Source organism: Leucoraja erinacea, chromosome 28 (assembly GCF_028641065.1).
Source record: "Leucoraja erinacea ecotype New England chromosome 28, Leri_hhj_1, whole genome shotgun sequence".
Lineage (NCBI taxonomy): Eukaryota > Metazoa > Chordata > Chondrichthyes > Rajiformes > Rajidae > Leucoraja > Leucoraja erinaceus.
The window spans coordinates 16,793,480-16,812,191 of record NC_073404.1 but is presented as its reverse complement, the minus strand read 5'-3'; the positions used below and the strand labels follow the sequence as shown (position 1 = coordinate 16,812,191).

Here is an 18,712-nt window from a genome sequence, read left to right as displayed (position 1 = left end):
AAAGAAACAACGAGTCTCTTCATAGATGCCCATTGTGGTGGACTTCAGGTCAGCCAAAAGTAGTGGAATCCTTTACGTTTCTTTACGCTGTGAGTTGACAGGTTGCCCGTGAGCCAGTTTAGCAGGATCCTTGATAAGTTCAACGCTGCTTTACCTGTGGCAGTGGTCCTATTCACATTAATGTTTTGTGTTCAGGCTGATGGTGAAAATAGAGTAGACTAACTAGTGGCTGGATGGAATACTTCAAAGACCTCCTTATCTAAGATTCCTACCTTGTAGCAACATATCGAGGCTAGGCAATGCAATTCCCGATGGACACAAAGTCACGCGGGCTACATCCCAACTAAATAAAAATGACAAGACCATGGCAGCAGGCAGTATTCCCCATGAAATCCTAAAACCCAATGGTTATGAGCTCTGAAACCACAATCTCATTGTCTGCATCTGGGACGAGGAGGGAATACGAAGGAACCTCAGAGATGCCATAATAATCATCATTCGAGAAAGAAGGCAAGTCTGGCTATGGTAACTAGAAAGAGGCCTATGTACCTATAAAACAGGGAAGAACACAGAGGGTTTTCCTCATCTGCTGCCCATCAGTGGCTGAAGAGCTCGCTCCCATAAATTGAAATCCATCCATTCAGACACACATTGGACATGAAAACTCTCAGAAACATTCAGGTAGCTGCATTAGCCATTATTACTGCCCTTCCTTGAACTCATTACTGCCATCAACTGCATCACACAGGCAGGATTACAGAGGCCTCTCCTTAAGTTCACGTCCACATTGTTTTTGCTACAAGATGACGTGCAAACTATAATAAGAACCAACAGATATTCAACAGAACCATTCCCAGTGAAGACCAATGACAAACGAACTTCCTTAATCTTATTTCAATCTTTCTCGCTGTAAAGTTGCACTTCGTTTTCAACAATGCTTCCCATAGGAATGGAGCTAATCTTCAGTATTAAATGGGAACTGTTCAGCCTGGATGAAGGTCACCTCCGTATTAGCAGTCAAGCTGCAATTTGCAGGCCACTCTTACGAGCACAAATGTATCAGCGACTCCCTCACTAGGCGTTACATACAATCTTGGCAAGACTAACAAACTCCCCTTGCTGCACCACACTGCCCTCCAAACTGAGACTGAGCCTGTGCCCAGAACACATACTGCCACAGTTTTTCTGAGTCCATACCCAGTATCCACACTACAACAGTGTTACTGAGCCTTTGCCCTTCACTCACTCCAACAGTGTTACTGAATCTGTGGCTTATGCACAAACTCTAACAGTATTCCAGTCTGTGCCCACACTTTCACTCACCATTCTTGTTATTGTGCATTTCTCTATTCTCCCACAGTGTTACTGAGTCTGTGCCCCATTCTACATTCTCCAATGCTGACTGTAAGGACAATGACTCACCTCCTGTCTTTGCATCTGGTAAATTCATGATCTGTTGTTCCCAACTGCTGAGTCAGATGCTCATGGTGACTATGCTCTCCTAAAACACTCTAGGGAGTTGATCTTTCATCTCCAATAGATGTTCTACCTAAGGTACACAAAAAAGCTGGAGAAACTCAGCGGGTGCAGCAGCATCTATGGAGCGAAGGAAATAGGCAACGTTTCGGGCCGAAACCCTTCTTCAGACTGTATTTAATCAGCTGCCATCTGTTCTTACTGGTCGTATTTCAGAAAGTGATCCGATATCAGGCCCTTTTGTGATTGCCAAAGGGCATTCAATGCATAGTGGGGCAACTATGCTGTGCAATGTCTCGGCTACGGTTGCAGTAGCAAGGGGTCTCTCCACAGGCCACAGACTGGGGCCAACTCACTGGGTTTCGACTCATGGACGTCTGCACATATTTCCCTCCACCACACACACAGCTACTGCAGAACGGGTGAGGACATCTCACACCTCCTGCATCCTCTTGCCCACATTTGATGTCAGATTGTTCTTTTTGTTTGCAAGAGTGGACGAGGGAACCTCCTCCTCATTGTCACTAACTACCCTGCCCTCTCCTCAGCTGGTGAATCTGTTCTCCTCCAACAACACTTGGCATAAGAGCTGACAGAACCAAGGACACAGAATGTACAGTGGGTGGGGACTTCATTGTCCACCACAAAGTGTGACCTGAGGGCTCGCCCACAGAATGAGCAGGGCGGGCCATGAAGGACAAACCATGTCTGTGGCAGATAGTAGGTGCCCAACAAGGTCATGGGTTGAAGATAAAGGGGAAAAGATTTAATAGGAATCAATAAGGAAGGGATGGTGGATGTATGGAACAAGCTGCCAGAGGAGTTAGTTGAGGGAGGAACTATCCCAACATTCATGGAACAGTTAGACAGGTACATGGTTAGGACAGGTTTGGAGGGACCTGGATCAAATATGGGCAGGTGGGACTGGTGTAGCTGGGACATGTTGGCCAGTGTGGGCAAGTTGGGCCAAATGGCCTGTTTCCACACTGTATTCCTCTATGACTATGATTCAATTACTCTTTAACAAAGGACAACCCACATAACCTTCCTTCACCAATCTACCTATGGTTGATGCTTCTGTGCATGATGACATTGTCCTTGGTGGAAAAAAAAAGTCCCCTCTACATACCATGAACATCGGTGCATCATTGGGAGCTCTGGTGTTATTGATGTCCATGGGTAACAAAGGAAATGCACTCCACTGGTTAGAGTGGTGATATTTACTGATAATTACAAAGTGCTCAATACCATTTCCAAATTCTCTGTATATAAATAGTTCATGGGAAATGCAGCAGTTTCAACATTCACACACCTGGCACCACTTTACTTGGAATGTATCATCATCCCTCATGGGCACCGGATCAGTCTGTGAGATCTCCACTCAAAATGTCTATGGGAATAGTTTCAACACAGACTGAAGCAGTTCAAAAGAATATCTGGCCATCATCTTCTTGAGAGCAAATGCGATTAGACAATAAACTTTGGTCTTAGCATTGATATCCACTTTCCATTCGAAAGTACAACAATATGTAACACGTTGCTGGCAATTAATGTACAATATAGCCGCTTCGACAGGGACAATCTAGAGACAGCCATCAAGGCTGTGCTACCTGCCGATCACCAACCCCTCACACTCACCCCCTACGACGTGTACGTGGCACTGAGTAGGACTAATGCACGTAAGGCTGCTGGCCCTGACGGCATCCCCGGGCGCGTGCTCAGTGCCTGTGCTGCGCAGCTGACAGACGTCTGGACTGACATCTTCAACCTGTCACTTGCCCAAGCAGTTGTCCCCACTTGCCTTAAAGCCACCTCCATCGTGCCAGTGCCAAAACACTCCACTGCGGCAAGCCTCAACGACTTCCGCCCAGTTGCACTTACCCCCATCATCACCAAGTGCTTCGAGAGGCTGGTCCTGGCACACCTCAAAAGCTGCCTACCCCCCACACTGGATCCCTATCAGTTTGCCTACCACAAGAACAGGAGTACGGAGGATGCCATCTCAACGGCACTTCACTCCGCCCTCTCCCACCTTGACAACAGAGACACTTATGTAAGAATGCTGTTCATCGATTACAGCTCAGCATTCAACACCATTATTCCATCAAAACTGATCACCAAACTCGGTAACCTGGGCATCGACCCCTCCCTCTGCAACTGGATACTGGACTTTCTAACCAACAGACCCCAGTCTGTGAGGTTAGACAAGCACACCTCTTCAACCCTCACCCTGAACACCGGCGTTCCTCAGGGCTGTGTGCTGAGCCCCCTCCTCTACTCCCTCTTCACCTATGACTGCACACCTGTACATGGTACTAACACCATCATCAAGTATGCAGATGATACAACGGTGATTGGCCTCATCAGCAACAACGATGAGCTGGCCTACAGGGAGGAGGTCCAGCACTTAGCAGCATGGTGCGCTGACAACAACCTGGCCCTTAACTCCAAGAAGACCAAGGAGCTCATTGTAGACTTCAGGAAGTCCAGAGGCGGCACGCACACCCCCATCCACATTAACGGGACGGAGGTGGAACGTGTTTCTAGCTTCAGGTTCCTGGGAGTCAACATCTCCGATGACCTCTCTTGGACCCACAATACCTCTACTCTGATCAAGAAGGCTCATCAGCGTCTCTTCTTCCTGAGGAGACTGAAGAAGGTCCATCTGTCTCCTCAGATCCTGGTGAACTTCTACCGCTGCACCATCGAGAGCATCCTTACCAACTGCATCACAGTATGGTATGGCAACTGCTCTGTCTCCGACCGGAAGGCATTGCAGAGGGTGGTGAAAATTGCCCAACGCATCACCGGTTCCACGCTCCCCTCCATTGAGTCTGTCCAAAGCAAGCGCTGTCTGCGGAGGGCGCTCAGCATCGCCAAGGACTGCTCTCACCCCAACCATGGACTGTTTACCCTCCTACCATCCGGGAGGCGCTACAGGTCTCTCCGTTGCCGAACCAGCAGGTCGAGGAACAGCTTCTTTCCGGCGGCTGTCACTCTACTAAACAACGTACCTCGGTGACTGCCAATCACCCCCCCCCGGACACTTATTATTTATTTTTTATTCAAATCGTTTGCTATGTCGCTCTTCAAGGGAGATGCTAAATGCATTTCGTTGTCTCTGTACTGTACACTGACAATGACAATTAAAATTGAATCTGAATCTGAATCTGAATCTGATAGCAACGAATCGAACAATGGCCGTATAATGTGACAATCTGTACACTCAACAAACACATCCTAATGACAATCTCATTATTAGCAAAAATGTCTTTGATTTTGTGGGAGGGGAAAAATTCCCAGAGTCTGTGAAAAAAATCAAAGCAGAGATTGCCAGCTGTTTCTGGTCCATTTGATACACAAGGGGGGGGGTTTAATATGGAACCATATCTGCAAGCTACACTCCTGCAATATGGGTCTTTCTATGCAGCAGAATCCATGACTCTGTTTGAGCTCCAGTGTGGAGATAGAGCAAGCGTCTGTGTCCTCCCGTTTCCAGCTGGACGTGAGGTTTCTGCACAATTTGGAGGATTTCTTGATCTAACCTTATCTCAGGTTGATCGGGTCTAAGTGCCAGATATTCTTTGAGGAATCTTTACATGGAGGTTTACCATTGACCATTTTGCAAATTAATGTCATGGGAAGAGTAGTTGAGAATTAAGTTCATTTTTACTTCAACACACCAGGACCCAGTAAAACCTGAGTTATTTTTCCAAAAAGTCAATTTAAAACGGAAGTCAATATTTGAATTGAAATTCTTTGGATTGTTAGCCCAAGTGGAGTGAAGAGTATAATGATTAGACTTGTTTGAATGACTATGAAGTCCTTGTAAACACCCATCAGTCACTTTTAACTGCCTCTTGAAGTGATCCAACAAGCCAGTGCTTCAAGAATGTCACTCACCAACACTTACTCAGAACTACTGTCAGGCAAGAAATGCAACTTTGTCAGCGATGCCTACATTCTGGCAGTAAATTAAAAACAGATTAATGAGGGATAAAGTTTAAAACAGTCCATCAGAACAAAAAAAACAGGTAAAGATATCAAGACCATTCAAGATATGCAATTCATTGACAAGCTGGTAGATTGATAATTCTACCATCTTGAGTCAGAGGATAATGAAACTGGGTAATAACCGAAAAGCAGAATGAAGGGACGTGGCAACCGAAAGTGCCTTCAAAGGTCACATGTTAACCTGCTGAGTGTTTCCAGCGTTTTCAATTTTTTTCATTTCAGATTTTCGTGTTTAGATGAAGGAAAGGGATACCGGGGTGAAAGCACGGGAAGGCAAATTAAAATAGTCCAAGAAATGAAGAGGATGTGAAATACCAATAAGGTCAAAATACCTTCAATGTATGAACTCCTCTCAGCTAATGATTTTGCCATGAGTCAGAAAAACTGGGTACAAACTGAAATGGAATGCCCGCCGCAGGTTTGCAGAAGTCTCCCGCTCAGTAATCAGGGAATGATATCGGCTCTTGTGGCCTGCGGAAGTTGTAAATAGCAGAGTAAATTACCTGTAGAGTGTTGACTGGGAAGGATGGAATGGGTGGAAAGTCCATGATCTGCAGGTCGTGCACATGCTCGTTCATGACCACCGCAGGCAGGTAGATGTGCCGTGCCTTTGTCGGCATGTAGCGGTCACTGTAATCGTTGTAGAGGAACTGGTGCACAATTGCTGATTTCCCAACCCCTTGCGCTCCAAGGATTGCTATTTTGAAAGTTGTCACCATGCCGTTGTAGGACACTTGGTGCAGATGGGCTGAGGTCACGCATATTCCAGGGGCTGCCAGTCAGATCCTCCCGAGAACCATGGTCACATAGTTCCAGTTGGCCGGCTTCTGCAACAAGAAAGAGAGGCCATTAAACACACACCCACACACGCACACACATATTAAATGTGCTCCACAGTGGTTATGTCCATGAAAATAATTTGCAAAATAAATTGCAATGATTGCTTGCTTGTCACAGATCGAGAGGGTGTGGATTGAGACCAGGTGATTATGGGCAGATGGTTGGCGATAGTTAGTGGCAGATTGATAGATATTAACAACATCAATGGATGGGGGTCAGTGCAGAAACTGGACCAGTCATGTTGTTATGGACCGGTGGAGCAATCACAAGGGGCTTCCATTACTCATGTGGAGGATAAAGGTAGTTGCTAGAATCCAGCAAATTTAACCGGCAATAGGGATAATTCCAGAATAAATAACCTGGGACAGAATTAGCAGAAGGAGGTCGTTTGCTGCCCGATCAATTCTCACCAGGTCTATAGACCTACAGGTCACGGTATTTATGGTATACATCCAGGTGGAATTTAATTTTGATGAAGGCTCTGGACTCTTAGCATTCAGGCGATGAGTGAAAAATCCTTCTATGATCTTAGAAACATAGAAACATAGAAAATGATGCAGGAGGAGGCCATTCGGCCCTTTAAGACAGCATCGGCATTCATTGTGATCATGGCTGATCATCCCCTATCAATAACCCGTGCCTGCCTTCTCCCCATATCCCTTGACTCCACTAGCCCCTAGAGCTCTATCTTACTCTCTCTTAAATCCATCCAGTGACTTGGCCTCCACTGCCCCCTGTGGCAGGGAATTCCAAATCCATCCAGCCCCCTGTGGCAGGGAATTCCATAAATTCACAACTCTCTGGGTGAAATTTTTTTGTTGTTGTTTTTTTTTTTTGTTGCCTCAAATCTTTCCACCAATTACTTTAAATCAACGGCCCTATTTTGAGCCCCTCTGCTGAAGGGAATAGTGTCTTCCTCTTAACTATATCTAGGCCCCTCGTAATATTATTCAGTTTTACTAACATAATTTCCTCTGTTTCAAAAGAAAACATTCCCAGATTACCCAATCCTCCCTCTCAACTACAAACTTGTAATCATGGCAACATCCTGGTAAATCTCCATTCTTTCATCTCTATTCCAATCCTGCAAGAATAGTTTTCTATGGATCATCCAAGGCTGAAGAGCGGCATGGACAGGATAGATAGTTGAAGTATTTCTCACAAGATGGAAATGTCAAATACTAGATGGACACATGAGGAAGTGCAGATGCTGAAACCTTGAGCAAATCACAAAGTGCTGGAGTAACTTAGTGGGTCAGGTATAATCTGTGAAGGGAATGAACAAGTGATATTTCGGGTCAGACCTTTTTACAGACTGATAGCAGTAGGGGGAAGACAGCTGGTAAAGAGAGGTGGGGGGGAGGGGTGGGGGGGGAGGACAAAGTCTGGCAAGTGATAAATAGAGATAGGCACAAAATGCTGGAGTAACTCAGCGGGTCAGGCAACATCTCTGGAGAAAAGGAACAGGTGACGTTTCGGGTTGAAACCCTTCTTCAGATAAATGTATACAGGTGACGGGGGCTTGATTGGCAGATGGGGGGGAATTGTGACAAAGGCTAGAGATGAAAAGGAGACAAAATGGTGTTAGGCAAACAGAGGAGTGAAATGTGAAGTCATAGGGAAGGACATAGTGGAAAGGGATGGGGAGGGGAAAAAGTGGCAGGATGGTGGGAGTAATGGGTGCATACTGGGGTGGGGAACACAAGAAAGGGAGAGGGAGTAGAGGGGTATTATTTAAAATACTAGACAATATCACTTCACAGTAAGTGATAGGAGTAAAGTTCAAAGGGGGTCAGCATGGGATTTTTGTTTACAGAGGTGCCTACAATGTTTAACAGGCATTTAGACAAGCACATGAGTAGGTTGAGAATTAAGGGATATAGACCACATGCACGTATAAGTGCAATTTAAATCAGCATAGTCTGTACAGATGTCACAGGCAGAAGGGCCTGTTTTTATGCTGGACTATTCTATGGATATGTTCGATGTAATAAGGTGACGAGAACTGAACACAGTAATCAAACTATGATGCTGCTAACATTGTACACTGTTCCAACAAATATGGTTCTACTCGTTTATTCTGCACCTGAGCTTAATGAAAGAAAAGCGTCCATGTAGCCTTTTTAATCACAGTGTTGACCTTTCTCGCTTGTTTGAAGGATCTATGAATGAACAGTGCATCACCACTCTTATCCTCCACCCCACATATACGTGCATTCTGGCATTATTGTAATTACCTGTCTAGCTGACCAGACCACATACATCTCTCTACTGTCTACAACATTCCTAACACTAAAAAGCACACGAGTAATTCTTGTACGATCAGCAAAGGTCTCTATCATGACCTATAGATTGAAGTCTAATTCATTAATATATCTTACCACAGCAAGGGACCAAATACTGAACCTTGTGAAACCCCATTGATAGCAGTTTCACTGTCACAAAATAAACACGCATCAATTGTTACCCTTTGCTTCTGACCGCTGGGCTAATTTTGGATTCTATTTGCCGCTCTCCCTTGGATCCCATTTTTGCCCAGTCTGTCATGTAGGATCTTGCTCTAATTCATATAGCCTACATCAAAGGCACCAATCTCTATTACCTCATAAAAAATTCAATCACGTTAGTCAGACATGACCTTCCATTAACAAATCTATGCTGACTGTACCTGATTTACCTGTACCTTTCTGAGTGAAGATTTATAGCCTTCCTTAGAATGGATTTGAATAAGTTACATCCGACTAAAATTAGACAAACTAACTTGGTTTAGCCCTTCTCTCCTTTAAGAGCCTGTCCCACTTGGCGATTTTTTTCGACGACTGCCGGCGTCATATCAGTGTCGCCAAAAGATTTTGAACATTTCAAAACCCAGCGGCGATAAAATAAATGTCGCGACATTTGAAAAAACACCGCGTGTCAACACGTCATTACGCCTCGTCACCGCCGCATCACACCGCAACACGCCGCAATAATTTTTCGGTAACCTGATACGTCAGTCAATGATGCCGGCAATCGCCGAAAAAATCATCAAGGGGGACAGGCCCTTTATGCTTTACCATCTGTAAGGCAACTCAATCCTTCCTTATGCACAGAGACCAGAACTACATTGTCAAAGCATCAGATATTCCAAGTTACCAACTCAACGTGGACTCCATGTGACCTAATCTGGAGCAGCCTATCATGGGGGGCTTTGTCAAATGTTAGACTAAAGTCCATATAAACACCATCCACTGCCGTACCCTCTTTAAATCATTTTTGTTATCACATCAAAATACTCAATCAAGTTTGTGAGACATGACCTCCCCTGCATAAAGCTATGCTCACTGTCACGAACAAGTCTACATTTGTTCAAATGTAAATAAATCCTATCCTGGGAATTTTCTTCAATAATTTACCTACCACTGTTGTAACGCTCAGTGAAATATCAATTTCATGGATTATCCTGATTTTCACTGAACCCTGTAAGTGAAGCATATTTAGCTTTGGGTAAAGAGACCAGTATCATGCTATCATTAATGCCCGATTACACACACACACACACACACACACACACACACACACACACACACACACACACACACACACACACACACACACACACACACACACACACACACACACACACACACACACACACACACACACACACACACACACACACACACACACACACACACACACACACACACACACACATATAAAAAATGCTTCATTTGTTTTATGAACTAAAAATCTGTGATAAAAACTGTTATAACCTTCATGTTCAAAGATTCCAAGGTCTCTGAAATCTTTTAGAAATTGTTTTATTTTTCATTTACCTGCATTAAATTCCATCTGGCACTATCTGCTCACTGAGTTCACTGATCCATTTCAATTTGCAGTCCTTTGCTAAAAACCTTTTTCTTCCCCAACCAGCAAACCCTCCCTCCCTCCCAATCCTTCCACCACAATAAGGCGCTACTGATAATCAGCTTGGCAAGTGGCAGAAAACATCACTTACTAAAATCTGATTTGGTATCTGCCGACAGACTGCAGATACAATCTGGATAGCTGCCAGCAAATGTTAAGCCAATAATTTAGTCAGGGATATAATTTGATGAACACAAACCACCGTGGTTCATGATATATCAGTTAATTCTTTGATTGGATTACTTCTTTGCAAATCATCAGTCACCTTATAACCACAAATAGACCTTGTGTTCTGTGTATTTCTTAAGCATTATGTTGAAAAAAACATATCACAACCTTCCAGCAAGCTTGTAACATGTACTGCGAATCTGTCGGTTCAAAGATGTTGATAGAATGATGCATGGGGTCACTGTTTGAAGTATGATTTTATCTGTGTAGTTTAACTTTTATTGGATTTTGGGCTATCCTGATCAGAAACAGGGGAACTGAGAATTAGCACAATTCTGCTGTTCTGCTTCCAGTCACAATATTAAAAATAAAAGTCTACATCCACCTTCATGAAACTTGCCTGTTGTTGATTTTGTCAACTGTTTGGCATGCTGTACTTTCACTACGTAATATGATCGCCTGGAAATGGTTCAGAAGGCTTGATCAACATAAGTAGAAATGGATGGGCCGATCCTGTTGCTCAGAATCGCAGCCCTCTTTGATCAGGGGGACAACAGCCATGGTGGTAATGGGGAAATTGTCAGGGAAGTCCACAGCGACCTCCTAACTGCAAGAATTAGAAGGCCTGGGGAGGAAGACTAGGACCCAATTTCTCAATGATCATTTCTAAATATTCTCCACTCAGGTTAAACTGACTGGCCTCTCAATACCAATTTGAGCTTCTGCATCTTTCTGAGTCGAAGTGTGAAGTTCTTCATCCAGTCCTCTGTCACCCCTTTATCTTGGTGGACGGGAAGGTTATGATACACTTTCTCTACGGGGGTGTCCAGAACGAGAGGGTCTCAAGTTATAGGGGAAGGGAGTTCAGAGAATTCCCTTCACCTGGAGGGTGTTGACCCTGTGGAATTCACGCAATGCAGTCATGGACAAGGGGATAGCAAAAGGGATAGAAACATTTCTAGGCAAAAAAGGTACCAAGGGGAATGGGGGAGTATGTGGGAATGTGGTATCGAGATAACTGATCAGGCATGATTGTATTGAATGGCAGAGCAGTCTCAGAGAATGAAGAAAACTAGCTTTGTTCCTATATTTCTGTTATATTTAGTATCTCATTCTAGCTGTGGATGGGAGGCACCAACAAAGCTTGGACTTACCTCTCCAGATCAGTGTACTCTTGCCCCAGTGAGGAAGGAACTGTTGAATGCTACGTAAGGGAACACTTGGGGAATAGCGAGCATCATATCATAATATGTAACTTACTGATGGATTGTGACACAGAACTGCAGGATAGACACAAAGAGCTGGAGTAACTCAACGGGTCAGGCAGCATCCCTGGAGAAAAAGAATGGGTGATGTTTTGGGTTGGGACCCTTCTTCAGACTGAAAGGGGGAGACAATAGACAACAGGTGCAAGAGTAGGTCATGCCTCTTTGAGCCAGCACGGCTGCTTTGAAGAGAAGAACTGCTTAGTTCTGGCCTTTTCTTACCTTCAGTTCACTCCCCTGTACGTTTAATCTGAAGAAGGGTCTCAATCCAAAATGTCACCCATCCTTTCTCTTCAGAGATGCTGCCTGACTCGCTAAGTTACTCCAGCACTTTGTGTCTATCTTAGGTATATAACAGCATCTGCATTTCCTTTCTACACAGAACTGCAGGAGGGCAGCATGTGAAATGATATCTGTTGTCATATGGAGATTGACTCCACAGCATCTAATCCAGGTAAACGGAAATGAAAGGTGGGCAGGCAACAATGAGTCTGGCCACATTTAATGAGGTGATGGCATGGGAGCGGTATGGCCATAAGGTGGGCCAAGCAGAAGAGTTCGTAGGATGGCAAGAGAGAGAGAGAGAGTAAAGTGAATCAGGGAAAGCAGGCGGTTGATGCAAATAACATTTATTGTTACAAATGAGACCCGGTTAAATATAAAGGCTCTGAAAGGAAGTAAAAAATGAGATAACAAGCGTGAAGCCAGCAAATGAGAATAGACATTCAGCTATCGTGAGTCAAATGGTTGATCAGCCTGACTCAGTTATGTGACGAGTTGAACAGGAGGTGATGAGAGTTTGTGGCCATTGTCATGATTATGGATGTGCAATAGAGGCAGATTAACAACATAGAATTCCATGGAATAAAATTGTCAGCGGCAAAATAGATTCTAAATTGGCTTAGATTCAGAAAGCAGAGAGGAGATGTGTAACTAAGGTCCATGCAAGTGCCTCGGGCTATATCATTGATTAGCAGGAAGTGAGAGATGTCAAAAGAGAAGTTGTTCAGGGTAAGAAGAAGTAGAGCCAGGTACATGAGCGTTCTTCAACAGCAAGGACATTTCAGATGTCCAGAAACACCTTTTGTAGCGACCTCATCATCTACAACTCCCTGATCTGCCCATCTCTCCCCAATCATCCCTCCCTACAACTGTCCTCTGCAACCACAGGATGTGGAACACTTCGTAAGAATTAGGCCATTCGGCCCAATCAAGTCTACTCCACCATTCAATCATGGCTGATCTATCAAGAATCTATCTATCTCTGCCTTAAATATATCCACTGACTTGGCCTCCTCAGCCTTCTGTGGCAAAGAGTTCCACAGATTCACCACCATCTGACTAAAGAAATTCTTCCTCATCTCCTTCCTAAAAGAATGTCCTTTAATTCTGAGGCTATGACCTCTAGTACTAGACTCTCCTACTGGTGGAAACATCATTTCCATATCCACTCTATCCAAGCCTTTCACTATTCTGTACATTTCAATGAGGTCCCCCCTCCAACGAGTACAGACCCAGTGTGTCAAATGCTCATCATATGTTAACCTACTCATACCTCGGATCATTCTTGTAAACCTCTGCACCCTTTCCAGATATGGTGCCCAAAATTGCTCACATATTCCAATTGTGGACCTGACAAGTGCCTCAGTATATGCCCTCTCGAAATAAATGCTAACATTACAATTTGATTTCTTTACTATTGGTTCAACTTGCAGATTAACTTTTTGAGAATCCTGCACCAGTAATTTCTGCTTTCTCTACACAAGCTGGCCTTCCACCTATTTCTGTATCATTCACCCCTTTCCCTCCTTCCTCACCACCATTGAGGGACCTAAACCTCCTTTCCAGGTGAGGCAAAGTGTGCACCTCCTCCTACCTCATCGGCGGCATATGATGCTCCTGACATGGCCTCCTTTATTTCAGCGAAACCATTTGTTGACTAGGCAACCAATTTGCAGTGCACCTGTCTTCCCCAAGCTATCCATGCCATGCCATCCCCTAGCTCCTGATTACATGTCATTTCCACTCCTCTTCCCATTTCCACACAGACCTGGCCATCTTCAACATTCCCCACTGCTGGAGTGTGCCCCTTTGCAAACTAGAGAAGCACGTCTCAAATTCTGCCTGGGTAGTGTACAACTGTCTGGTTTGAAGATTGCTTTTTCCAATTTCACACACCACCCCATTCCATTCATCTTCTACTTGCACATTTCCCCACAGTTTTCCCTCTGGCCCATCTAATTCTGCTTCAATTTGCCCTTCATCTTTGTCCTTAAATGGTTCCTATTATCATCTTCCTTACTTATCAGTTTCCAGCACCAGCAGCCTTTGTGTTTGAGCTTATCACCCTTCACCTTCACCCTCCCCTTCCCCCATCTGACTCCATCTGCTATTTTCTTTGACTGCCTCCATCGACCATCCACCTGCCTTTGTTTCACAACTCCACTCCGTCCCCTCACCTATCTGCATCATTTACCTACCATCTTCCATCCCTCCTCAGTTTATTAATCCACTTCTGGTCCCTCCATCTCTTCTCTTTATGCTGGTTCTCTTCCCTCACCACTCTGTCCTGCTCTCGGGTTTCAACCCAAAGCATCAACAATTCCATCGCAACCCCCTCGCCAATGGATGCCACTAGTTTCCTCCAACAGATTGTTTATTACTCCAGATTGTAGAATTTGCAGTTTCTTGTATCTCCATTAAACTCTCTTGTTTTGTGCAACTATGTTACAGTTATCTTGGGACATTTTCCATTAATTTCAATGTTAAGCACCAAATCTTGTTCAAATATTATTGTGAAACTTTGAACCTGATTTCTATACCCGATGTATAGAAAGATAATCTAAACACAATGGATCTTGAGCAAATGTTATTGTCAATCATAGCTGAATGCAGACACCTCTCTCTCTGACTATGTACATAAATATCTACTGACCCTTTGGTCCATACACAGTAGAAGTACATTGGCATGTTTGAAAAGAACCATTGGAAAGGAATTTGTGGAACTCTGCATAGTCAGCTGTGATAAGCCATAGACAAATTCATCAAACATATTTGCAACAAATCTTTCACATTATGGGTACATGCATAACTAAATCTCTTATAGACAAGACAGTAATAAATCCAATGGGTAATTCAGAAGTAACTCTTTTTCCCAAGAGTATGTTGAGTATACAAGCCATGCGTCACATGAAGTCGTTGCAATGAATAATTTTGATGCATTTAAGTATACGAGAGAGAAACAATGAGAACCTGCTATTGGATGATTGATATAAATAAGAGGACGTTTGTGCTCAGTACATACGTATTTGGATGAATTGTTTGAAACAGATGATTAAACATAGTTTATGACCCCAACAGAGGCAATCTTGAGGTATAAAATGAGGATTTGGCATGGCAAGAGTTGGTTTGTTGCTTAATAAATGTCACCACTTAAAGCTTCACTGTCTAGACTTGTACCTTAAGACCATGCTCAGTCGTAATCATTTTGAATGATTGAGGATGTCAACAATCACAACAGTTCAATCACAACACAAATATATTTTTTACTGGCATTAGTGGGCAGCCAAAGGACAAGGGCTGATATTGAAGGATTTATTTTGTCTGGAGTATCATAATATTACTGACCAAGCCCCTAATTGGTATTTATTAACAGTTGGCAATTAACTAACAGCAGGTTGTTACTGTTAATAAGGTCAATATTAGCAGGCAAGAAAACACTTCACATCGTCTATGAATTCTCCTCCACCCTACTTAATCCTCACTCCCCATAGAAAGGAAACATACCCACAACTGATACAGCACAATTTACCTTTCAGTCATGTTTTCCAACATCCATGTAGATTTCCCTATTTCAACCCCCCCGGGTTGTTTTCATTCACAACGCTATAAAATGGAACAGATCCGAATAATATGCCCTTTGTTATCCTCTAAAACATCCCCTCGGATGTTCTTCGATTTTTATTCATATGCGCTTCTTGCTCGCAAAAGGTTAAGCAACGAGTCTATTATTAGAACAAGCCTGAAAATAGCCATGTGATGGATGTAATAGAGGAAACGTTTGACTTCATCGTAGATGAACCCTCTTCTCCTTGCCCGTAATCGCTTTATTCGCCCGCACTTACCCACGGGGATCATATGAAGTAATACTTGGCGCTGGAATCGGCCGTTCAGAACGGACAATGTAGAGGCGCGCATACAAACGAGTGAGCTCACACAAATACATACATGCACACACAGATACACGAACACACTCACGTACCTATATAAATCTTCATTTACATTAACAACAAACATAACGTGACCCGAAGAAGCCCCAGGAACTATATATAGTAGAACACAATGTGAACACGTGAAGTCAAGTGCTGGATTATATAGTGGCGGGTTCCTGCAGCTGAAAACAACCAGAATATTTTTATATTACAGTGCTAATTATAACAGCGTGTAAAATTATGCGGAACACCACTGTTCTATATAGGGAGCAGGCAAACGCAACTCATAAATGAAAACAGGGAATACCTGGAAACACTCGGCAGGTTAGGCAGCACCCACGAAGAGAAAAAAAACACAGTTAATGTTTCAAGTCAACGACCTTTCATCAAAACTGACCTACTGAGCATTTACAGCGTTTTACTTCAGGTTTCCAGGTTCTGCAGCCTTTGCCTTTTAGAAAGCAAACTCATTATCAGAGACAATGTGTCGGGAAGTAAAATCGCAACCTGCTCCAATAAATCTAGCCAGGTATCTGTTGCACCCTCTACCATTTTCCAACATCAAACCACCTGTAACTGCATCTGCCTTTGATTCCCAATGGGAGTCTCGTCAATTGGAATAACATAACGCGTGTAATTCTCCCTAACTTTATGGATATGAGCTTTCTCTCTGCTTCCAGATCTAATCAACGGTGAATACACAATTCACTGATATGCTGAATAATTTAAAATTATGCCTTTATTTTGGTATTTCTGTTTGTATCGTGGTAAAGGAACGGGTCGAAAAAAAAAAAGCTGGTTAGTGATTTGAAGATGATGTTCTAAATTCAGCACCGAGGACAGCAGCACGGTGAAAGGGGGGCGATCAGCACCATGGATAGCTCCCTGGTTAACTCCACGGTTAGTGTCTGATCAGCTTGCTAGAGAGCGGCAGACATCTGGGATTTAAAACCGCAGCGGCCTTCTGCCTTTTACATTGAAAGCCACACGGGACACACACAGTTTGTTCGCTCCAAAGCCATGATCAAAATATCCATCCCCACGCGTTTTCTGCAACGCTAGGAAGCATGCAGACCAAGAAGACAAACCCCCACATAAATACAGGCAATCACAAACGCGGGCAAAATGTATGCCGACACAAACACGCGAATGCAGAGATACGAGCATATAGTGAACGTAGATGAAGTAACAATACTTTGAATGATGTAAATAAAAACTAAACGTAAACACAACGTGCTGGATGAAATATACACAATTGTTTAAGAGTAACTGCACACACACAGATGCACGCAATCTACTCATAGCCCTAGCCCAACATATCCCACAACTGACAGACACATTGTGAACGCACACTCACTCTTACACACACGCTCGCAGTTTACTTATAATACTATCATTCCGCTCATGATTTAATGGTTGGATGTTGAAAACATAAACGATTGTATGCAGCGTATCCGGGAAATGTCCACCGCCCTGCCAATATTCTGGGGCCGGCAGGGGTGGGAATGTGACCTGTATCCCATTCACCGGCCACGCACCAAGTCAGCACCCACCTCCCGCTTGGGTTAGGAGCGTTCCCTGGAATCTGCGAAAGTTCTTACCGTCTGCACTCAGTTATCGCCGGAGTTTGAGATCAGGAGGCGAGGGGCACCTCGTGGGTAAAACAAACGCTCTCAGAATAAGGATCCTTTCCATAGGGCGATAAGTCCCAGTCACTTGGAAATCAGATGGTTGTCGGATAAAGCCCCAGTCAGCGCGTTTCAAAAATCCTCCCCCTAAACTGTTTGAGAAGAGAAACTGTAATTTTTACTCCGCTGTTCTGCCTTAAGAGAGAATAGCGCTCTAACGCATTATTGGTGCATGTCCTGTCTCCTGTTCTCCAACGCACCAGCGTTTAAGCTTCTCCGTGGTCCTAAAGCCCATCAAATGCAATACCCCAAACACAGCCGCACTTTCGGAACGCAACTAGCAGAGCCGTGACACTTGTCATCTCCTCTGGTTTCGAGTGGTGTCTTGCAGTCCAACTGCCACCAGTGGGGCAGGCACATGGTGATTGTTTCAGTGGCGGCGTTGAGTCGTAGGGTTCGTTTACCATCTCTTCCTCGGTCAGGACGATGGGGGCAACCCTGTAACACCACAACCGAGAAACGGCGCCTCCAAGAGCCACGTTTTAATTCAGCAGCGAAATACTGGTCGTTATACCGGATCTTGAACCGCAAGCAACAGAGGTAACGGGAAGAGCGGTATCAACCGAGCCAAACTTAGGGATGTGTTACAATGGAGCTGATTTCGTTGTCACTCCCAAAGGAAAGTTGAATGTGAGAGAAACACTTGAAAGTCTGTGGGGAACGGAGCGGCGTATTGGATATAACATTAGAGCTTTTGCAAAGAGCGGGTACAGAAACAATGGACTGAATGGCCTCCTACTTTGCTGCCTGCTCCCACATAAGGGGAAGGTGATAATCAATCCGACACCTACCCCGTTTACCCACACTCTCTGTTATTTTGGACTGTAACTGAAAATCTGCTTTCGTGAGTCTGTAGATTCCCCGGGGGAACACGAATGCCCACCTCTCCTTATGCATTGGAAAGACTCCACATTCATAGCCTAGGCTCCCCCGATCTCTGTCATCTCGCAGTTTACATCTCATTGTGTCTAGCCCGGGGTTGCTCGCTCATCGGAACTCCCGAAGCCTCCACAAATCCATCTCCCGCACAGTACTGCCTGCACACACAGGAGTATGGGGGAAAAAACATCCCTTTATGCCAAGATAATATTTGCTTTGTTTTTATAATTTAAGAGTGAAATACACTGGGGAGGGAAAGATC

The 18,712-nt window shown here is 44.2% G+C and overlaps 1 protein-coding gene across 1 annotated transcript in view; it reads right to left on the bottom strand.

Annotated features, from left to right (window-relative positions):
• The window catches only part of LOC129710702 (ras-like protein family member 10B), an 82,907-nt gene extending 64,978 nt beyond the window's left edge, over nucleotides 1-17,929 (bottom strand). The window contains exons 1-2 of the mRNA XM_055657874.1: nucleotides 17,485-17,929; nucleotides 5,994-6,317 (exon numbers count right to left, since the gene is read on the bottom strand). Of these exons, the coding sequence (XP_055513849.1) occupies nucleotides 5,994-6,209 (216 nt within the window). The 5' untranslated portion in view covers nucleotides 6,210-6,317; nucleotides 17,485-17,929. The remainder of the gene's footprint in view (nucleotides 1-5,993; nucleotides 6,318-17,484) is intronic.
• Between the last annotated feature and the right edge of the window lie 783 nt (nucleotides 17,930-18,712).